The sequence below is a fragment of the Hyperoodon ampullatus genome, assembly GCF_949752795.1.
Source record: "Hyperoodon ampullatus genome assembly, chromosome: 14".
NCBI lineage: Eukaryota > Metazoa > Chordata > Mammalia > Artiodactyla > Ziphiidae > Hyperoodon > Hyperoodon ampullatus.
The window spans coordinates 72,510,059-72,526,214 of NC_136927.1; the positions used below are offsets into that span (position 1 = coordinate 72,510,059).

At 49.7% G+C, this 16,156-nt stretch overlaps 1 protein-coding gene across 6 annotated transcripts in view; it reads left to right on the forward strand.

The window, feature by feature from the left end:
• The window catches only part of TOX2 (TOX high mobility group box family member 2), a gene marked incomplete at both ends in the record, with an annotated part of 139,308 nt that overhangs the window by 41,554 nt on the left and 81,598 nt on the right, over positions 1–16,156 (forward strand). For all 6 annotated transcript variants that reach the window (XM_079720292.1, XM_079720296.1, XM_079720294.1 and 3 more), the window contains one exon: positions 14,269–14,334. In XM_079720292.1, the coding sequence (XP_079576418.1) occupies positions 14,269–14,334 (66 nt within the window). The remainder of the gene's footprint in view (positions 1–14,268; positions 14,335–16,156) is intronic.

Sequence of the window (16,156 nt, forward strand, 5' to 3'; positions counted from 1 at the left end):
CTTGTTTTGTAGCACTGGGGAGAAAATATCTCCCACATCATCTGCTTCTCATTGTCTCAGTCACACTCACTCCCCCAAGCCACAGTCCCCACAACGTACACTCATGTGGCTTTTAGTTAATTGTCTTTGGCAAGGATCAGTTTTCGGACTTGTTCCCAACCGCTCGGATGATAGATAATTGTCAAGCACAAATACTGGCCACTCTGGGCAGCCTGAGGCTCTAGACCGCTGACCGCAGCCCAGCCTCTGGGCAGAAGGCTGCGGGTGGATAGCTCTGTGCCTTCGTGAGTAGCAGGGCAAGGCCACGGAAGTAGCACAGCCCAATCGTGCGAGCGTCAGCTCTGGAGGTGGGCATCCTGGGTTTGAATCCTGATTCCACCACTTACTAGCTGTGTGGCCTTGGGCAAGCTGCTTAACCTCACTTGACCTCAGTTTCCTCATCTGTAAAATGGGAGCCTTAGAGGCAGTAACTCACCTTGTAGGTTGTTGTAAGGATTATACGAGTTAAAACTCGTAAATCGATTAAAAGAGTGCCTGACATATCGTAAGCTGGCTGTAAATGTTGCACAGATTAGTTAAAATGAATAAATGATCATAGCTGTAGTGGATGCTGTTGTAAGTCCCCCAGATCCCTCCCCTATTGAGACACTCATTCTTCCAGCTGTGGAGAGTGTTGGCTGCTGCCACTCGCAGCCGAGTCTCTGGGTATTGCCTTTGGTGGAAGGAGGGACCTTGTCCAAGCTTATCAGTCACCCTCCTCCAGGGCAGCCTGGACCCAATGGCTGGCCTGCTTGGGAATGCAGTGGCTCCTGCCTCAATTTAGGACATCTCTACAGAGCCATCCCAGCTCCAGAGTCTCCTTGGGACAGGCTGAGACCTCTGTTGTGACTGCATCACAGTCCAACTCGCCCTCTGCCCACCTGCTTCCCTCGGTCTGCTGTTATGCTCCCCAGTAAACTTCGAACTGGCAGATTTCACTCTCAGTCTGTTTCCAGGGAACCTGCCCTAAAACAACAGGTAACCATCAGATGTGAATAGACCTTGATAACCATCTTAAAACACACACTTATTTTCCTTGCTTATTTTTCCAGAAGCTCTTTGAGGCGTGGCCTCCGAGTTCTCTGTGATCCCTGATCCCCATCTCTGGGTGGGCGCCATTTGTACACTCTAGACGTGGCTTGGTGAGCCCCCTCTGTTCCGAGGGTCCTGGCTGAACATTTGAACGTGCGTCGGTGGCTTCAGGACCGCTCTTCAGGTGGGAAGAGAAAGGTCTAGCTGCTGAACGAACCACAAAACTTAAAACTGACTGAACTACAAAGGGCCCAGAGAGCCTCGCCCATTCAACCGTTCCACGTACAAATGGGGAGATTGAGGCCAGAGAGAGGAAGGCCTTGTTCGAGGCCACGCAGTGAGTGGATACCTCTCCTCCCCACCCTTGGAGCAGAAGGTGCTATGGGGAAATAGCGGGGCAGTCTGGTCTTAGGAGCCAGACATGTGGCAGTTGGTAACAGCATTATAGGGTCCAATAAATGCTTCCATAGCTTCTCCCAAGCAGAGGGGTGGTCAGCTGGATCCAGGAGTGGGTATCAGCGGTGGCTTCCTGGAGGGGAACAGCACGGGAGTGATTGGGAGTTAACCGCAAGGACCAGAACAAGACGGGAGATTCAGGTGGAGAGTACAGAGCCGCAGAGGCCGAGGTGTGTGGGAGAGTGTGGTCCATGCCGGGATCTCAGGACGTCTCGAAAAGGCAGAACAGGGGAGGACTGTGAGAGAGGAATGGGAGGCCAGCCTAGACAGTCAGGTTTGGCAGGATGGAGGTTTTTAAGTGCTTTGAATGCTACAGTAAAGAATTTAGACTTTTCCCCCAGTGGTGAGATGGACCTTGAAGGAGAATGACCTGGGCAGAACCAGACAGGGGGCTTATCTGTCATGATCCCCACGGGCCCCTCACTGCCTGATCAAGTCTGTGCTTGGTCCATCGTTGTGGAATAAATGCGTGGACAGATGAAGGAATGGAAGGTGCTGGAGAAAGATGGCGCCAGCTGCAGTTCAGGGGGAGAGGGGTGGGAGCAGGGACCGCTCCTGATGGGGAGGGTTTATCATTCAGAGCTGGGGGTGTGGGTCACCCTTCCCCACCCTAGAGAGGCCCACTGGCTCCAGCTTAGATGAGACTCTGACGTACTGGGGGCGCAGGTGGGACCAGCTGAGAATATGCGCGTTGACATCTCCAGCATCAGAAGCCTGGTGGAAGGCCATCAAAGTCTTGATCAGTCTGATCTGATGGGGTTCTGGTCCTGCTCTTGGACAGACCACACCCTGACCCACTTCTCGGGCCCCAGCTCCTTCCAGCCACAGGCAGCACTGGCAGCCCCCTTGGAACCATTCCCCCTCACAGCGGCCAAATGAAAATGTTTGTTGAAAACAACATGTGCATAATTAAAGCTTAATGAGTGCTTGTCTGTTTGGAATGTGCAATTAGATTTATAATCGGGGATGGGAGCAAGCTCCAAATGGCTTTAAATGGAGCTGAGAGAGAGGATAATTTTTGCCATAAATCTGCAGTAATGCAGACGGTGTGTAAGCTGCCACCAGTGGTAGAATCACAGGCCTGCCAGGCCATGCTGTGCCCTCTGAGAGACCCTGCCCGTCAGGATGTCTTGGCAGCTGCTGGGGGGCTCAATATCGGTCTTTGAGGTGGATCTGCTCTGGGTTGGAGCTGGAGTTTCACCGTGTCTTCCTGTCTCTGAGCTCTGTGATCTGAGGTGACAATGGGGAACTGAGGAATTGGTGCAAGTCCAGCTACCCTGGTCCCCAGGTGTATTGGCCGGGCAAGGAAACCTGCATCATCACCATGTCACCTCTGGTCTGGGATGTGGCTCCACACTTCGTCCTCTGCTGTATCCCAGCACTTATAACTTAACATTTGTTGAGTGAATGAATGCCTCTGTACCAGCTGCTTGCCTTAAACGTCACTCTCCCTCTATGGGCCTCAGTTTCCCCATATCTCTCATGGAGAATTGGATTCAGCTGTTGCCATCTCCAAGATTCTGGGTCTGGAGCAGATAGTGGCTGGGACAGCATCTCTGCCAGCACTGTCCAATAGAAGTATAATGCAAACCACTTACATAATTTCAAATTCTTTAGTACTCGCATTTTAAAAAGTAAAAAGAAACAGGTGAAGTTAATTTTAATAATATATTTTAGTTAACTCCATCTATCCAAAATGTTATCATTTCAGCATGTAATCAATATAAATATACCAATGAGGCATTTTGTATTCTTTTGTTGTTGTTGTTCTAAGTCTTTGAGACCTGGTATGTGTTTTACATGTAAACACCTCTCAGTTTGGACCAGCCGTATTCCAAGTGCTCAATGGCCACCACGCTGGACAGGCCAGGTCTAGAAGGAGGATGGTTAGAGTGAGCTGGGAAGGCCCTGCTTCCTTGTCTACAAAACGGGGGCAATGATTCCCACCTCTTGGAGGAGCCAGGTGCCTGGCAGCACTCTGCCACTGAAGTTGTATTGATCACTGTCTTTTTACATTACCTTCTAATATTTTTAATTGATAAAACATGTGGCACCATCCAAGCCAGCTCTGGTCAGTGGTGGGGAAGCAGGTCCTGCAATGGCTGCAACACTGGACTTGCTCACGAGGGCCCCAGCCCCTCTGGCAGACCATGCCCAAGGCATTATCTCTCCTTCCTGGTAGACAAGGCCCCTGGCCCAGAGTCACGAGGTTCCCTGCTCTGGTTCACACAGCTTGGAAACAGTGGAGGTGGGAAGCCAGTGTGGTCTTTTGTGGGTCCAGCAGCCTGGACTGCAGACTCAGCTTGGGCACGTCTTGGCTGTGTGGCCTTGGGCAGATCCCCTAACCTCTCTGGGCCTCAATCAGAGCTCTGGATTTCTTGGCGGGCAGAATAAGAATGTGCGTCACGTCTGACAAAGCACTGATAAAGAGAAAAACTTGTTTTTGGAGAGAAATTGATATTTGACATTTAGGAACAAAGCGCGAATGACATCATCATAGAAAAAATTAGCCCCTAGTTGGACTGTCTTACAAAGATTTTAATTTACAAATTTTATTTCAAATTACATATGGTGGGTGGAAGCATAAGGGTTTTTTTCCCACACTTAGCACCTCACAGGTTTGCATGAAGCCCCACTCAGTTTCTTCATCTACAGAAGGGAGACAATTATAGCAAGCTTCTAGGGTTGTTGTAAGGTTTAAATAGTAATATAAGTAATAGCTAACAATTTCGAGTGCTTTCTCTGTACCAGGCAAAGTTCTAAGCACATAAATTAATGTATTTAATCCAAGTGATTGTCATGCCCATTTTCCAGATGAGGAAACTGAGACATAGTAACTTAGTTAAAAAGTTGCACAGCTTGAAAAGCAAGCACAAGATTTAGACCCAGGAAGCTTGGCACCAGAGCCCACGTTTGTAGCCACTGTGCTGTCGTCCTTCTTTGAGTGATGGTGGACCTGGAGTTAAGCATACGGGGTCTGGTCAGAGTCTGAGCCTGAGGCCCTATCCCTGTCCTGCCCCATCTGTGCAGCGCCTCTCTGCCCCTCCCCCATGATCTCCCTGGTGTGATGTGTATCTCTCTGTGAGACTTCCACATAAAACCGCACTCTCGGCAGGGCCCAGGGTGCAGCTGCCCCGTTTGCTGCCTCTCTACTTTTGAACTGTTTTATCTGTGCAGAACGAGTGTTCTCACGGCCCACTGTGGGGGCAGGCGGGAGCGGTGTAGGCTGCTTTGATTGTTTCCCCTTTAGATCTCCATGAGGCATATCTCTTGGTGTCTGCAACTGGCCGGGCTGAGGACTGTGCATCTTTGGTCTTTGATCTGTGTCTCTGTACAGAGGGGAGGGACAGCAGCTTCTACAGAACAACTGGTGCTTTGGTACCTGACATCAAGGGCAGATTCGGAACTGATTGGGTAGCTTTGGGCAAGCTCCCCAACCACCCTGAGCCTTGCCTTGCTCATGTCTACAATGGGGCTGGTCATGCAACCTTGGGAATTCTGGGGCTTTCCAGTGAGATGACCAGGCACAGCTCTGGGATGAGGTCTGGAATAGAGTAGGTGCCCACTGGCCTGTGCTCACAGCAGCCTCAGATGTCATGTTCCCTGCTCTTTGCCTGGCCAGCTCCTATATGTTCTCCACCATGGGGCTTCCAAGTTATCCTTTTCAGGATACTTCTCTTGAAAGGCCCTTCTCCCTTCTTTCACTCCTCTGTGACAACTTTATCCTACCACTGTCACATTTGTCAAAGATGAGGCCATCATTTTATATCAGAAACAGGATGTTGAATTCATTGCTGTACTTTGAAAAGCTAGTCTGTCCAAATCAAGCAAGGGCTGAGTTTTGTAGGGTTTGGGGAAGCGTGGAGTCCAGGGATGGGGGTGCTTTCAGAAGCAGGAGGTCCTGGGAAAGGCTGACCCCCAGCTGTGGACATGTAGCTATTGGAGCGAGGCTGTTACTGATCGCTTGACTTTCAGAGTCTGGGTGGGTACAAAACTGTCACTGACCAGTTGAGATGAGCGTCAGACAAGGTTTGTGGTGACTTGTCCCTGTTGTGGGACTATGGCCAAAGAATAGCCTGTCTTCCTTTCTCAGATTTGGAGAATAGGAACATCTTATTCGCCCAAGCTTCTCCAGAGGACTGGGGGCTCCTTGAGGAGCTGTGTCATTATCATTACAGCATGGCTGGTGTCTGTACAATGTCAGGCACATAGTAAACAATCGCTAGATACCAGTCAACGAACAATGACAGTTGCCCCTTCTGTGACCTCAGAATCCCTTTGCTTTTACCTCTTTTCAGTGCCTCGTGACAAGGTTTATTTACGGTAAACCGCGATGTTGGGAGTGTGTTACTCAGTACATTGTAGGTGCTTGGTGCCTGATATAAGGGCATTGACTGATTTCATTTTACCTCAGCATATTTAAATTAGGTCTTAGGTCTAGGCATGGGAATGAATGAGGGAAAGACATGAGAGGGGCGGGGTCAAAGTGAAAGGGCTCACCTTGAACGGGAGGGAGACACTTCACCTGTTTAGACTAAAGGAAAGGAGGTCAGGATGGGTGTGATCTTAATAAAGTGGAGGAAGGGAGAGAGTTGAGGGAGTATCTGATGGTCTCAGAGACATAGGAGACACAGTCCTCTGCAAGACTGAGGGGCATTGGGGCTGATGAGGGGATAATAGCTTAGCATATAATAATAAAAGATAATATTTATTAAACACTTGTCAAAAGTCATTACCATTATTAAGTATTATGTTACAGATATTAACTCATATCTGATACCTGATAACAGATATCAAAAACGTAATGAGGCAGTAATAATTAACTGCCATCATTACCATTTTACAGGTGAGGAAACTAAGGCAAAGAGAAGTTAAATCCAAGGTCACACACAGCTAAGTAAGTGGTGGAACTGATACTCCTATTCAAGAATCAATGCTGTTGCCCAGTATATCACACTATACATGGAAGTTGAATTAAGTCCAAAGCTGGCTTGAGATGGGGGCTTTAAGATTGGGCCCAAGAATACGGATTTATAGAAGCAAGCAGGACTGTTAAGGTTGGAGTGCATAGCCAGAAAAAAAAAAAAAAAAAAAAAAGACCTAGGAAGAGTTGGATTTCAGTGAATGAGAAAGGGAGGAGGAGGGTGCTCCAGGCTGATGATGGGGCAATGTGTGCAAAGGCAAGGGTGCTGGAGGTTCCTGCAGCCTTGAGGGATGCTGTGGGAGCTGAGTCTCAGGGCTGGTTGTCATGGAGGGTCCTGGATGCCAGAGCCAATGATGTGGAGTCACTGCAGGGTTTTGATCTGAGCAGTGAAATGATTGCCGAAAGATTGCTAGTGATAGCCAGGGTGAAAGATGGGTTGGGTTGGAAGAAGCTGAGCAGACAGCTTCTGCTGGTGATTGGATCAGGAGGATGTAGAATGGAGAGGGTCCAGAGTCACCCCAGAGGTACTGACAGTGTACTCGGTAGAGGTGACATCTCTCATGATGGCAAACCGCCAGAGAAAGAGCAGGCTTCTACACATGTCGTGAGTTCAGTGTTGGGTGTGTTGAACTTGAGGTGCTCATGGTCCAAATGGGGGAAATGTTCAGGGGAAATGGTGCACTGCAATCTGGAGGTAGCTTGGCTGAAGGTGAGTGTTTGAAAGTCAATGACGTGTTGCAACCCTAAGAAGCCATGGCATCATGCAACACAAGTGTGAATCGAGGAGGAAATACCAGACCTATCTATCCACCCACTATTCAGCCCATTCCATTAGCGCAGGCATCCCCCACACCCGTTCCAGCCATCTGTTGATCTCACCCACCATCCTAATCATCTTCCCATCACACCCGTCTCTTCATACTCACCCAGCCATCCCATCTCATTCATCCGTCTGCTCATCCCTCTCATCCCAGCCACCCACCTGCCCATCCATCCATTCATCCCACCTTCTAATTCCGTCTACCCAACCACTGAGTCATCTCTTTGTCCACTGACCCATCTATCCCACTCATTCCCACCACTCACCTCCCCACCCCCCCTTCCATCCATCATCCATCCGTCCGTCCACTCATCCGTCCACTGCACCCATACACCTACTCGCCATCCGTCCACTCATCTTCTCCATCCCCTCATCTTCTCCATCCCAACTGTCTACTTCTCTATTCACCACCAGCCACCTGTGACTTTTGAGCACTCAAAATGTGGCTAAGTCTAAACTGAGACGTACTGTAAGGTAAAATACATACTGGATTTCAAAGACAGTATCAAAAAAAGACTGTAAACCGTCTCATTTACAATTTTTCTATTGATCACATGTTGAAACCAATATTGTTAATATATTGGGTTAAATAAATATGTCTCTAAAATTAATTTCACCAGTTTATACTTTCTTTTTAAACTTTATTTATTTATATTTTATTTATTTATTTTTAATTTAATTTAATTTTATTTATTTATTTATTTATTTTGTGGTACGCGGGCCTCTCACTGTTGTGGCCTCTCCCATTGCGGAGCACAGGCTCTGGATGTGCAGGCTCAGCGGCCATGGCTCACGGGCCCAGCCGCTCCGCGGCATGTGGGATCTTCCCAGACCGGGGCACGAACTCGTGTCCCCTGCATTGGCAGGCAGACTCTCAACCCCTGCGCCACCAGGGAAGCCCTATTTTTAATTAAAAAAAAAAATTTTGGCCGTACCATGTGGTGCGGCATGTGGGATCTTAGTTCCCTGACCAGGGATCAAACCCGCGCCCCCTGCATTGGAAGTGCGGAGTCTTTTTTTTTTTTTTTTAGTTTTTTTTGGGGTATAGTTGCTTTACAATGTTGTGTTAGTTTCTACTGTACAGCAAAATGAATCAGCTGTATGTATACATATATCCCCTCTTTTTTGGATTTCCTTCCCATTTAGGTCACTGCAGAGCATTGAGTAGAGTTCCCTGTGCTTTACAGTAGGTTCTCATTAGTTATCTATTTTATACATAGCATCAGTAGTGTACATATGTCAATCCCCATCTCCCAGTTCATCCCACCCACCCCCCTTGGTATCCATACGTTTGTTCTCTACGTCTGTGTCTCTATTTCTGCTTTGCAAATAAGATCATCTATACCATTTGTTTAGATTCCACATATATGTGTTAATATACGATATATGTTTTTCTTTCTGACTTACTTCACTCTGTATGAGAGTCTCTAGGTCCATCCACATCTCTACAAATGACCCAATTTCATTCCTTTTTATGGCTGAGTAATATTCCAGGAAGCGTGGAGTCTTAAGCATTGGACGGCCAGGGAAGTCCCCCCCCCTTTTTTTTTTAACTGTGGCTACTAGAAATTTTATATTACACATGTGGCTTGCTTTATATTTCTATGGGACTGTGCTGATTTGTACCATCCATCATCCATCCATCCATCCATCCATCCATCCAGCCCATCCTTCATTCCCTCCCTTCCTTCCGTCCATTCATCTACCCAGTTACCACATTTGTCCATGCCACAGATGTTTAATTTCCACCTCCTGTGAATCAGTGGCTCTGTGGGTCATCAGAATAAGGAAACGGAGGCTTCGAGCAGTTACAGAGCTTGCCCAAGGGGCACAGATGGAGCTAGCATCATCTGACTCGCTAAAATCAGGGCGTCTCACCTTTCACCTTGGCTGCCTATTTGCTAAGTTTGCTTAAAGGTAGAAAAGGGATCTATCCTTTTCTTTGTGCGTGTGTGTGTGCGTGTAGGGAGGTGGCTGTTGGACTAGAGGACCAGCTACCCCTCTCACCAAGGGGACCACACGTTGTGGGGAGAGACAGACCCTTCAGAAGCCTCTCCTTGGTGGCCGTCATGAAAGGGTTATCCCCACACATTCGCTATTTGCAAAAATGTGGATTCTTTCAGATTCCCAAACTCATTTCCATGACAAAACTCTTGGGAAGAGAAGATGAAGGGCTGGCTTTCGCAGAACAATCTTCCAGCTGTAATGACGACTGAAGATGGCGCTGGGAAAAGGAATTATAATTAGAATATGAAATGGGGAAAATTAATCTATTCCAGTCAGTGGTAAGAGATATTCTCCTGGCATTTCGTGGAAATTCTTAGGCCGTTGTTCCCCACCCTCCTGAAACACACACACACTTTTTTTTTCACATTTTAAAGCGTGTGGAAGGTTGTGTGGTGTGAAAAAAGATTTTTGACTGAGGGACTGAGAAACTGAAATACGCACAGAATTTAAGTTCTTCGGTGCCTTTGTGGGTCTCTACATGCGCGGGTCATATGTGTTTGTGTGCACGTTTCTCTGAGTTATATACGTATTCAGCTGCAGATGGGTGGGGTACTTACTCTCATCTGGGCACCCCCTCCCTTCCGTGTGTGCAGGCTCTGGCGGTTGCATACCAGTCCCGTAAAGGGTCTGTGCTGTGTACGCTGATGCTTGTGCTCTGGACGTCTTTGTCTGTGATGGTTGGTGCTACCCATGCATGTGGTATGTGTGTAACTGAGTGCTGTCTTGAACACTCTGTTGTGTGTGACGTGGGCCCCCACCAGTTTGTGATGCATATGTTGTCGCCATGCTTGGGCACACTGTATGTCGTATACCTTTTTTTTTTTTTGCGGTACGCGGGCCTCTCACTGTTGTGGCCTCTCCCGTTGCGGAGCACAGGCTCCGGACACGCAGGCTCAGCGGCCATGGCTCACGGGCCCAGCCGCTCCGTGGCATGTGGGATCTTCCCAGACCGGGGCACGAACCTGTGTCCCCTGCATCGGCAGGCGGACTCTCAACCACTGCGCCACCAGGGAAGCTCTCGCATACCTTTGTGTGATGCTCACTCAGCATCACCGCTGTGCAGTGGGTGTCCATGTGGGCGTTTTCAGTCTGTTAAGTGCATGCGGAGGAGGAGGGGGCTCTTCAGTGTCTAGGCTTTGTGACTTCTCCCCTTGGCACACAGGTTCTTTCCTCCAGAAAGCCCCCCACCCCAAGAGGAGGGCTGAGGGGGTAAGTCTCAGGCCTTAGGGCCCTGGGGGCCAAGCCAGGGGAAGCCTGGGAGGTTTCGGAGTCCCCTTCCCCCTACAAGGGCTCGGAGGTGGTGCACTGCTGGACAGAGGTGGGCAGAGAACAGACATCACCCACCCAACCACCACCTTGGGGCCTCTGTTCATAGCTGCTCAGTAGCCGAGTCCTGTGCTCCAGGACACCATGCAAAGCACCCAGGGGCAACCCGATGGAGGCTGACCCAGGCCCTGCCTTGGGAACCTCTGCCAACTTCTCAGATTTTCCTTGAAGCAGGAAGCAAGCTTCACTCTGGCATGTGGCTGCTCTTTCTTGTTTGAATAAACAAGTGAATGCAGAAGCCCACTTGAGGGGGCTCTGGTGACCTCATGGGGACCCACTGCTCAACCTCTTCACTACCCCCGGCACACATGCCTCAAAATCCAGGGTCTCTGTTCCTCCGCGCCATTCCCCACTGCTCACTGCAGGGAGTTCCTCCTTCCGCGAAGCGCGACCACGTACACATCGAACACCTAGTATGTGCAAGGCCCCGGCAAATGATTGGCTATGTGTGTGTGTGGGGGGGGGGGGCGGTGCAGCCAGGCCATGATCCCTGCCGCCAAGGAGCTTACAGCCTCGTGGGAGAGGCCAAGCCCAGGAAGCAAACAGACCACTCTGCAGTGCAGTGTCTCCCTAACTGCGTGATCTTGGGCAACTGTTTATCCTCTCGACCTGTTTCCTTGGTTTGAAACTGGTTGTTGTGAAGGTTAAATGAGCTCTTTTATGGAAAACATTTTGCTCGGTGCCAAGCACATTCATTCATTCACCAAATATTTGTTCATTGCCTTCTGTGCATGTCGGAGGAGAGAGCGGACCAGGGTGGCTTCGTTCTAGCCAGCACTTAATAAATGGGGTATTACACAGCGTTTGGGGGATATCTTTCCCTCTGCTCCTTTAATACACGTCCCTGTACTTTTAGTCTATACCATACTGTTTGATGACTATTGCTTTATAAAATGTTCCAAATACCTGGTTAAATTTCTTCCCCCTCCGCTTCCCATCATTCTTTCTTTTAGAACATACATATAAATTACGTGTGATTTTTAAAAAGGTCTTACTTTTATCGAAGAATATGTAGCCATGGTGACACATCTGATGAGTACCCAGGAGCTTTTGTTGAGAGCACTCTACCCCGCCTAAGTCATAGTCCCATTCCTGATGCCAGTCTGTGTCAGGTGTTGTGGGATTTGGAGATGACCAGGACACAGTTCCAGCCTCCAAGCTGCTCCCACTCTGGGGCAGAAGACAGATATGGAGACAACCTAGGTTGTTAGAGGGAAAGCCAAAGGAGGTGAAAGCATGGCAGGCCTCTGGGAGGAGGTGTTTCTGAGCAGAGCCTTGAAGCCTAAGCTCCGGGGGTACAGTGCGTTAGATGGAGCCTTGCCTTTGGGGTCATGCCCAGACTCTAGGCATGGCATGGCCTTTTCTTTTGCAAATCCAGCAGTCACCAAAGGACTCTGCCCATCCTTGTATTGGGAAGGCACTTGGGTATAAACCCTAATCCCACTACCCCGATGGAAAGATTGGCCTGGTAAAAGACAATGTGAGTGATGTAGTGGCTGTTTCATTCATTCATTCATTCATTCATTCAACAAGCATTTATTGAGTATCTGCTCTATGTCAAGCACTATTGTAGGTATTTGGGAGGCATCAGTGTACAGACAGACGAAGACCCCGACCTCAAGTCCCCTCCATTTTCGTAGGGGAAATCCAACTGTAAGCAATGAACGTGGTAAATAAGTAAATGATGTAGAAAGCTAGAAGATAAAGGGGCTGTGGAACGATGAGCAAGGGCAAGCAGGGCAAGGGAGTCGGGGTTAGTGGGCTTCAGAGCCCACAGAGGTAGGAGGCTGGCATCTGAGCCATTGTTAGGAAATCCTCTCTGAGCGAAGAGGGTCTGGATGAACTGATGATTGCAGGATTGTGGACTTTTCCAACCTCCACGAGGGCTGCTTGGTGATGTCCATCCAAATTACAGACACACACACGGTTAGATGCCGTGATTATACAGACTAATCCTACAGATAGACTCATACCCATGCAAAATGATGGATGTACAAAAATATTCACGGGAGCAATGTGGAAATAGCAAAAGCCTGGAAACAACTCAATTGCCCGCGTGCTTAACTAGTTAAATATATATGTTACAGGCATGCTGTGGCATACTAGGTACCAGAAAACAAAATTATGTCCTGACATAAAACACTTTCCAGGATGTGTTGCTAGGAGGAAAATAAGGTGCGAAATGGTGTGTATAGTATGCTGTCATTTATGTGAAAGCAGTGACTCTAATGTATATACAGAGACTATCTCTGAAAGGATGTATAGAAAGCTGGTAGATGCAGCTGTTGTCTCTGGAGAGGGGCGGTGAATGCCTGGGAGGTGCGGGGAGGCGACTTTTCACTCTGTTGCTTTTTGTACTTAGGGAATTTTGAACCATATGAATATAACCTAATAAAAGGGTTTTTTTTCAATCACAGTAAACTGGCCAGCTGCTGTTGGTGCCCCCCCCAGATCCCTTTACTGTCCAGCACAGCCTACTCCCATCTGCTGTGAGCACTGGCTAAAAATGGCTCACAGCTGGCACAATTCTCTGGAGAACTGCCCTTGGCCAAATGGCGGCCCCCCTTCTCGGGTTATGACTCCTTCTGTACCTTAAGGGCAGCCCACAGCCAATGACTGATGCACATGGGCTACAAAAGTGCAGCCTCTTGCTTCATGCTGGCGCTAACTCTGTGGTACCATCCATGCCCCAGGTGGGACCAGGCTACAGCGACTCTCCAGCTGGGACCACATCCTTGCTTAGCTCCTTCCCCTGTCCTATCCTGAGCCCTCCCTCCCTTACAGGTTATTTCTAAAGAGCACGTCTCAAAGATCACATGCATTAGAACCCTTGTCTCAGGCTCTGCTTCTAGAGAACCCAACCCAAGACACTTGTCTCAAACGAAGGGAACTGGAATTGAGCCAAGTGCTTTGCACGTTTCAGTGCAGCATCCCCTGGAGAGAGGACTACTGTCGTTATCCCCATTTGACAGGCGTGGCACCTCAGAAGTTCAGACACCAGCTCAAGATCACACATCAGGGAAAAGGGGAGCCAGTGGCCCCAGAGCCCCTGCTTCTCCCGCTACACCTGCTCCCTCTTGCAGACAAATCCCAACTCCAGCCTTGGCAGCTGCTCAGAACACAGGGTGTAGTTCCTGTACATGGTTTTTACCACAGTCATCACTGCCTAAGGGTCAAAGGTGAGGGGCCAGAGCCACTTGGGATGGTAAGACCCGGAGGATGGGTCAGGGGCAGGCTGTCCTGATCCCAAGGCGCTGGAGACCTTGGCCTCTCTCCAGCTTGTGGAATTCCAGCTCTAGCTGAGAGCCTGATGTCATTTTGGCCAGGAGAAATATTTGCATACTTCCAGAGATGGGGAGCTTAGTATCTGACAAGGCAACCTGACAGGTCTATGGACAAGGTGTAAAGGGCAGAAAGGTTTTCCTCTCTGCATCCTAAGTGTGATGAACCCAAGCCATCAGAGGTCACAGAATAAGGACTGCTCCTTCTACCCTAGAGGGAGTCCTCCTGAAATGGGGACTGGGCATCTTGGGCTCAGTCTTTGCTTCTCCAGGCTCCAGAGTCTTTTCCCCTCAGTGCTTTTAGTCCCCTGACCTCCTCTGGCTTCTCCTGGGCCCTTCTTGAGAACATTTTCATCAGAGCTGCCTCTCTTTCTCTGTTCCAGTTTGATGGTGAGAGTGCCTACGTGGGGATGAGTGACGGAAACCCAGAGCTCCTATCAACCAGCCAGGTGGGTGCCCCGTCCTCCCTGTCTAGCCTGGGGCTGGCTGGAGCCAGGCTGCTCCCGGGGTGGGATGGGAGGCGTGCAGAGCAGGAGGCTCAGCCCACTCTTGTCCTCTCTTAGAATGATCAGGAATATCAGTTGAATCTCCCTCAACTGGGCAATCAAACTGGGACTATAGTGTTTTCTGTACATCAACTACCTGGCTACTGTTGGCTTACAATGGGCATCATTGAAAACTTGATAAAACTCGAAATGTGTTGTCTGCACTCTCCATGCACAGAGGGGAAGTTTTCAGCAGCAACGGATAGAGACGTCGCATGCTCTCTGGTGCTGCCTGCCTCTCGCCACCACACAGCACCCATGGGGGCAGATGTTGGTGTGGAGGTGCTCACACCCACGTATCAGCATTCGGGGCTCTCCTGCCCACCTGGAGTTGTCTCATGCCGCTGGGGAGGGTTGTGGACCTGGTGAAAAGGGAGGAAAGCAGAGGCTTTCTGTGCAGCTTTTCTTGGCGGTGAAAGGGGCTGAGTCATCCCCGGACAAGACTGTCCCCAGCTCCAGCCCAGCCCCTTGGGAGTCCCAGATGCCAGTTGGACAGATTTGCCACTGAGAGCCTGGTCTCTGGAAATTAAGGTTTCTCTCAGCTGGGAGTATCCTCGCTAGAGACTCAGATGCCAGAGGGGGTCCTCACTATAGTCTGGGTCCCCACGGAGGGTCCCACAAACATCCTGGAAGATGCTTCCCTAAAGCAGTGGTTCCTGCTGGGTGGCAGCAGCTCAGGGTGCTGGATGGAGGGCAGAGGGGTTTCATAGCTGCTGAGAAACTTGGGGAGCTGGAGGACAAGCCTGTCCCTGGAGCTGCTGTCCACCACCACCCCCGCCCCTGGCTATGTAGTCGTGGAGGTCATGGCAGTCCAAGTTGGGTGGCTGGGACCACATTTTCCAGCTGGGGAAACAGAAGCCTGTTAATTCACAAACATTTATGTGCCCTACTCTGGGAGAGGTGCTGTAGGGGACACAGATGAGAGAGACATGGGCTTGTGGCCCTTAGGGAACACTGCCGGTGAGGGAAGACACTGTTGTCATCCCAGCGTGGTGTGGAAGCTCCTCTGTACAGGGCGCTGCAGCCCCCTCCTCTGCCACTGCAGGGGTGTGCCTGTGGACCCGCCAGGCCATACCCCTTCTATGGCCTGTGACCGTGTGAGCACCAGGGGGGCTGCTGAGAAGCTGCTTGTATATTGTTCTGACTTGTGCCAAGCTGCAAGAACTGGTGAGCCAGACTCCAGTCCTGGAAATGCTCATTTTGGAAGAGATCACAGAGTCACTGAATTGTCCATAACCCACTTGGAAATGTGATTGTCTCAAAAGACCAGAGTTTACTCCTGAACACCTTATCCGAGCCCTTTCACAATGTTTCAACTGTATTTTGCTAACATCCTGAGCCCTGGCTCTCAGAACCGTGCTGTGCTGGAGTCGGCACTGGCTCAGTCCCTAGTGGAGAGGGTTGGTGCTGTGCTTCCACCAAGAAGGGCAAGTGGGACTCAGTGGGGCTCCGCGTCTGCTCTAGGCTTGGGCAGAGGGGGGCACAGTCCTTTGCACCGTAGCTGGAGAACAAATAAATGTCCCCCTGCCAAGTTGCTAACAGTAGCTTCAGCTGTTCACCCAACACTCGACAGTTTGCCCTTTTCTCAGTGGTTATTTCAACTGACCTTCACGACCGCTTTGAGACGTACCATGAAGAAGTAAGACAGTTTTGTTAACCCCATTTCATAGATGAGGAAACTGAGGCTCAAGGACGTTGACTGACTCAGCCAGGGGGCAGTACAGAT